The sequence below is a fragment of the Silene latifolia genome, chromosome Y, assembly GCF_048544455.1.
Source record: "Silene latifolia isolate original U9 population chromosome Y, ASM4854445v1, whole genome shotgun sequence".
In the NCBI taxonomy this organism is placed as follows: domain Eukaryota; kingdom Viridiplantae; phylum Streptophyta; class Magnoliopsida; order Caryophyllales; family Caryophyllaceae; genus Silene; species Silene latifolia.
The window spans coordinates 58,854,394-58,861,612 of NC_133538.1; the positions used below are offsets into that span (position 1 = coordinate 58,854,394).

Consider the following 7,219-nt stretch of genomic DNA (forward strand, 5'->3'; position numbering starts at 1 on the left):
AGGCCTTTTTATGCACGTATTTCTATGCTATTATCGTAGTTTTATGCTAAATACCCCGAATATGCTACTTTGGTTTGTTTTGTCTCACTTGCAGGTATGGATCAGAAAGTAATGAAATCAAGCCTTTTACCGTCTGTTTTGCATGCATTTAGAGGAAGAGTGAATTTGGAGCGGAAATCTTGCTGTTACGGGAGGCGTGAAGCCATTTCGGGAGCTAAATAATCACGTCAAAGCTGAAACTAACGGAATAAGTGGCTGCTGAAGTCAAAGTCATTCGATCGAGTGGTTTTCTGGTCGATCGAATGCTTTTATATGGTAGAAGACCTCGATCGAGTACAAGTTATGGTCGATCGAATAAATGCATTTTAGGGTTTGCTCGATCGAGTGGTTATTTCACTCGACCGAGTGGTCCGTGCTTGGTTCTGCTCGATCAAGCAGTTTTAAAGGGCTCGATCGAGTGGAATTGCTTTTGGGCTCGGGATTTTTGTTTTATTTCGCTATTAGGTTTAATAAGATCGTCTCCTTTATAAATAGGACGACGACAAAAACATTTATACGGACCGAAAACAGTTCTTGGACTCCATTCCTTGATACTTTACTTTACCTCTTTTCTCTGTAAACATTCTTTCCTCTCTTTTCCCGGATCTACTGTAACTTTCTCTCTTTCCCTTTTGTCCTTTATTTATGTTTATGTTTATTTCTCTCTTTATTTCTGTTCTTCCCTTTATTATGTCTAGTTAATTTCTCTCTGCTAGGATTAGGGGATTCGATGAATGAATGTTAATTGCTAATTAGTTTATAGATTATCGTTGTTGTCATGTCTATGTTGTTAATCACTGCTTATAATTGTATCTTGTTGATTGAATCGATGCAATTAGCCTTTTAATTTGGGTAAGCCTTGACCTGGACCGGAATTTTGGAAGGGGTGAGACCCGCAGTGAACAATAGAATGCTTTGGTGAGGGCGGAAGCTAAGCTAATAGTATTTTAGGGTGAATTGAGACCGGAAGGAGATATTCATTGCCCCTTAGACCGACACATCGACTAATATGTGACCTTAACTGCAATTAATTGACGTTCGTTGATGAACCGACATCCTAGTTTCCTTTCCCTCTACTTAATTTCTCTTATCTCTATTTCTCTTGCCTTAATCTCATTAGTTTAGTAAAAACAATCAAAACCCCCACTGTGACCTTAGACAGACCGAGTAGACCAGTGGATAGTAACCGCCTCCCAGTGGAGATCGACCCTACTTACTACTAGCTTCTATTAGTGTAACTAGGTATTTTATTTTTGGTACCTGACGTCGGTATCAAATTTTGAATTTCTTCAGGGGAGGAGGTGGAGGGCACAGTTAATTTTCCCAAGGCCTGTAGCAAAGCATGTCGATGCTCAAAGGATGTCGCGATCACTTGCCAAATTGAGATTTCAGCTTTTGCCTTCTGGAGCTGCTTGAGGATCGAATGCTCGGGAGCCTTTGGTTGAGTGCCATGTCCGGGACTACTTGGTCATTCGTTGTTGGAACGACCGTTGGATTGTTCGGGTTCTGATAGGGGCGTCCAGATCGGGTAAGGTGACCGATCTCATTTGCCTACTTCCCTGGGACGATATAAACATCCTCAACATCATCTCTCCTGATACCATTAATTTTCAAATTCTGAGGGTACCTTGGAGGGGTATTCCTCGGTGGGCAGTTTTTGTGAGGGACATTTTTGTGGGGGTGATTCTTTTGAGGGTAGTTATTGTGAGGCTGATTATTGTGGGAGTGATTATTGTGTGGTGCATGCCATAATGGTCGCGGGAGTAATCCATCCTGGTGAGGGTAGTTTTGGGCGCTCGGGGGACTCTCCCTCGGGCGTGGTGGTGGTGGATTGAAGATAAGTCGACGGTAGGCATCGTCAAGTCGGGTGATCCTTTCGGAGAGACTGGCTATAGCTTCCTCAACTTGTTGGAACATAGCAAACATAGTTGCGGCACTGAACACAAATACCTCGTCCGAGGTATGAGGTGTGAGCAGTCCAGGGTCGGTCATCGTCGGAGATGGCGTGGATTCCCAAAGGGTTGGTTTTGTTGTTCGTCTTATTTGGCGGGGGTAAAGGAAATTCCCCTTTTTCAATCATGTCTTGGATGATGTGTTTGAGTTTGAAGCAGGTTTCCATATCATGCCCTTTCCCTTGATTGTACTGACAGTAGACATTAGGGTTCCAGAAGTGGGATTACTTAGCATCGGTCGGATCCGGGGTGGGTCTGATTGGTTGTAACTTCCCCTGGTCCATGAGCCTCTTCAGGGCGCTTGCATAAGTTGACCCTATATTAGTGAACACTCTCTGGGGGCGCTCAGCTCTCTTGGCGGTTGGTTCAAGGAGGTTGACCTCATCAATCTTGTTCGTTTGACCATAAGGGCGAGATACGGTTGATGTGGATCCTTGGTAGCCTCTACTAGTGGTTTTGGCTAAGACGCTCTTTCGGAGGTCATCTTCAATGCGTGTCCCGAGTTTTTGCAGATTCTGGAAGGTCTTAATATTTTAGTACCTCAGTAAGTTGGCATACATTGGGCAGAGATTGTTGACGAACCTTTCCACCAAGTTTAATTCACTCGGCTTGCTGACCAGGTGAGTACTTACCCTCCTCCAACGGGTTAAGAACTCGGTGAATCCCTCCTTGTCGTTCTGGGTTAGGACCTCAAGAGTACGGGTATTGGCTTGGATTTCAACATTGTCGGCATATTGCTTGGCAAATTCAACTGCGACCTCATCCCAAGTAGTAAGGTTCTTCGGATCAAGGGAGTAGTACCATTGGCGTGGGATCGGTTCCAGAGAGGACGAAAAGATTCGGGTGAAAAGTTCCTGTTTGACCCCTTTTATGGCCATATAGTCTTTGAAGGCACGTATATGATTGAGTGGGTCCTCCACTCCTTTGAACTTGGGCACATCAGTCAGGGTAAAGTTGTCAGGTAATTGATCCCCAACAGGTTCGAACCTTCGGTTGTTCTCAAGATGGATATTGTTACCCCGGGCTAGGAGTTGTTCTTCCAAGAGCTTTAGCCTCTTCTCGGTTTCCGTCAAAGGTGGAGTATTATGTTCTCCAACTTCCTTGTTTTCCAGGGCGTCGATACAGGTCTCGACGCGATCCAGGGTGACCTTAAGAGCGGTATTAAAAACCAAGGGTGAAAAATGTTTTATGGTTAAAATTTGTAAAAATAAATAAAAGGGTTTGAAAACATTCGAAATGGTAAAAACCGATTACAAATATGAAAATAGATTAATGAGGAAGGACGAGAACAAACACGGTTGAGTTCTGACCTGGGCACCCCATTGAGTCGCGGGCCTCTGCGCAGAACAAGGGGCTTCTGCGTCATGCTAAAAGTCAGTTTTGGCTCGTCTATCCTATGTTTTGGATCGTTTTATGCATGTTTTATCATGTTATGGTCATAAAACAAGCAAAGACATGATAAAAGAAGGATTTTTACACCCTTATACTTACATGTTTGGTTATGGCGAGAAACCGATGTAAGTGTAACAACTCGTTTGGTTGGAAAAGACTCGGTTTAAAACCGTTTTGGTAAGTAAAAAGATTGTTTTATTAAGATTAGTGATGGTGTAGTGGTCGAAATGGTCGGTCAAGTGATTTAATGCACGATGACGGTACCAAACAATGTGTAAGGCTTATATTTACGATCGGTAGGTCGTAAATACGCGTCGCATTGTTACTTAAGAAGTCGAGTCGAGAATTTTAAAGGAGAAAAGAGGGGGCGGACACTCGCGTAAGTTCTCAAATGGGGGCATTTGAGGGGTAGTTATAGGAAAATGAGTGGTTGTGTGAGTTTTGAGCGACGTGGCCACCTGGGCTGCTCAAAGAGGCGCGAGCCACGTCGCGAGTCTTCGAGTTGTCCTATCACTTTCACACAAGTGCAATCATGATTTGTTCTATCCTAGGATTTGTAGTCACATGTTTGGTACTTGACCATTTATGAATCCGGGAAATCTTAGTATAGAAGGTTTGAAATGGTTTGTTTTTTGTGGTTGACTCGGTTAAACTCGTTGTTGGAGTCAGGATTTGAATTTTTCAGTCGGTTTTTGGTCCGGTGTCGGTTTTGACTCTAGTTAGTGTCATTGCGACCCCGTCGTCGTGCATTAAACACTCCAGGTACTTTTGAAAAGTTTTGAAATGTTTTATTTTCGAAATCGTTTTAAGTTTTCCGACGTAAAGTTGTACACAAACTGTCGATCAAACGCCGTGATTCCAAAACATGTTGTAGTCCGATAATCATCGGGTGTTTGTTGCAGTCTCAGCAGATACTGGGTATCTACAATTATATCATATAATATACATACAGAGTTCATAATAATAGCAGAAATAGGAGAGAGACAAATTAAATACCTTGAATCTGAGGGGTCCACCACGTTTTGGAAAAGCAAAAAAATTCATTTCTCTTTCCTAAAGGTCAGACCAATAGGAAGCCAAGAAATGTTTTAGCTTTTATAGTATAAGGATTATTGATTTTTGATGGTTAAAAATTGATGAATTCCATAAAACCGAGCTAGATAAGCATGATTGTTTAGTGGGGCGATTTGGCATGACTTTATATTGCATATCAATTATTAGATCATTTTTATTTTATTATTAATGTGATTCATTTATTTATTGCAAGTAATTTGTACCTAGTATGGCCTAGTTTACTTAATCGGTTTTACCCGTAATGAAAGGGAAAATCGATTGGTTTATAATTTATTGCGATTTCATATCGCTGGTTTGTAATTATAATAGATTCATTTTATTATATCAAATGTATAATAGGACATTTTTATGTATTCATTTGTAAAATTTGTAATTTATTTTTACGAAGACCGGCGGATTCCTAAAGACGGTGTCAATCGGAAGGAGTTCTGAATCCCACAAGACGGTGCCATTTTTGGAAGGTGTTCTAATGAAGAGACAAGGGACCAAAGATTTGGTTTCCGAATTTGTAATATTCTATTTAGTTAGATTAGCTAGAGGGCCATACTAAGAATTTATTTTTACATGTTTATACTTGTTTGCATTCATGCCGAGTAGCCGCGTCATGCATTTTTCCCGCTATTGTCAACTCATGGTTATTCACAATCACCTACTTAGTTAACTTATAGGATATTAACAACTAAATTGACAAGATCTCTCACATAATTAAAATTGAGATTAGTCTTACCAATTAGTAACACCTATGTATCCCTTGTTCATTAGGGGGGCGCTCGCCCAAGCGACGTGTTTCCTTTTCACCTTGGGTAAGTAGGATGATAAGGGTTATCACATGCCAAAGTTGGTTGGACTCAACAGGATATAAAGATTGTCTTCTGTTCCGGGGATAGGAGATGGATTTATTTGAAATCCGTCGACCGAGAATTCTAGGGGTAGAATTAGTGAAGAATTGACTTAACAATGGATTTTTATATTTCCTTCTTTTGTTATAGTAATTTAATTCGCAATGGCATCTTCATCAACAATTACACCCACTCCACAAAGACTCTTGGTTACGTTCCTTTATGCAAAAGGATTGCTTGAAGGAAGATGGAAACAATTTCATCGAACGGGAGGAAACCCTCCGCATTGCCGCCATAGGCGATGGCAAACTTCGCTACTTGGTTAATCCCTCCCCTCCTGTACCTACTATTAGGGCAACACAATTGGTAAGGGATACCTATGAAGATTACCAAAGGGAATATAGCGCGGTCAAGAATGTCTTAATCTTCGCGAGGGCTCCTTATCTTCAACACCATTGTATCTACCTTAATGCATATGAGATATTCACTAAGGTTACCACCATGTTTTCTCCTGCTTCGCGGATCCTCAAATATGAGGCCGTGGCACGGTTTTTCGATGCACATCTTGAGAAGGGCCAATCGGTTGGTCCTCATGTGCTCCAGTTGATTGAGCATATAGAGACTCTAGAACATCTAGAGTGTCGAATTCCGCAAGAGCTTGCGATTGACCGTGTTCTTCACTTCTTGCACAAAGGGTTCGCCCATTTTATGGTGAACTATAACATGAGCAACATGAATAAAAGTCTTCATGAGCTACACTCTCTCCTTGTCCAAGCCGAGAAGGATATGCAAGCAAGTGGGAGCGAGAAAAAAGATGTCCTATCAATGAGATTGAAGGACAAATTGGTGGTGAAGAAGGGGAAGGGGAAGAGAAAGAACAAGGGCAAGGGCAAGTTGCAAGATAAGGGTAAGGGCAAAGCTATTCCGAATAGCAAGGCAAAGCCAAAGGTTGGCAAACATTCCGCTGCACAATGCTTTTATTGTAATGTGAAAGGCCATTAGAAGAGAAATTGTCCCAAATATCTTGAGGACAAGAAAGTCGGGCGTGTGACGCTTACGGGTATTATCTCCTCAAATTGCTATATGATAGACATTTACATTGCTAGTACATCTACATGAGTAATTGATACCGGGTGTGGCTCTCATCTTTGTAATCATGTACAGGGACCGAGGGATGCGCAAGCACTAGCTAAAGGTGATGTGGACCTACGAATGGAAATGGAGCTTAGTAGCGGTCGATTCCGTGGGGACTTACGTACTTATTTTTGTAAATGTTTTAGAGTCATATTTAAATAATTTTTATTATGTACCCACTCTTACCAAGAATATTATCTCCATTTCTGTGTTAGACGTGGAAGGTTTTTCTTTTATGATTAAGAACTATCGTTGTAATTTTTCTTTAAATGAATTGGTTTATGGTGAAGCCATTTCAATTAGAGGTATTTATGTTCTAAATATTGCTAAACAAATCTATCATGTAGAGAATAAGAAACTCAAAACGGGTGATTCCAATTTATCCTACCTTTGGCATTGTCGTTTAGGTCATATAAACGAAAGACGCATAAAGAGACTTGCTTCATCTAAAGTTCTCAAACCATTTGATTATGAATCTTATGGAATATACAAGTCTTGTCTATTACGCAAGATGGCTCGTGCTCCTTTTACGGGAAAAGGGACACGAGCAAGTGAAGTATTGGGCCTTATACATATGGATGTGTGCAGTCTAATGACTCTCAAAGCTAGAGGTGGTTACAACTACTTCATTACTTTCACCGACGATTTAAGTAGAAATGGATATGTCTATTTAATGAAGCATAAGAGTGAAGCTTTTGAAAAGTTCAAAGAGTTTCAACATGAAGTAGCGAACCAATTGGATAAAAAGATCAAAACTCTATGATCCGATCGTGGTGGTGAATACTTAAA

General features: G+C 41.0%; 1 protein-coding gene across 1 annotated transcript; it reads left to right on the plus strand.

Moving 5' to 3' along the window:
• The first annotated feature begins 5,518 nt into the window (after positions 1-5,518).
• LOC141628138 (uncharacterized) lies at positions 5,519-6,298 on the plus strand. The gene has a single exon (XM_074441315.1). It carries the CDS (start codon positions 5,519-5,521, stop codon positions 6,296-6,298), a length of 780 nt encoding a protein of 259 aa, XP_074297416.1.
• Positions 6,299-7,219: the final 921 nt, after the last annotated feature.

Excerpts from the sequence above, each read along its gene's own strand:
- LOC141628138 (XM_074441315.1), top strand. The coding sequence starts at position 5,519 with ATGCAAAAGGATTGCTTGAAGGAAGATGGAAACAATTTCATCGAACGG.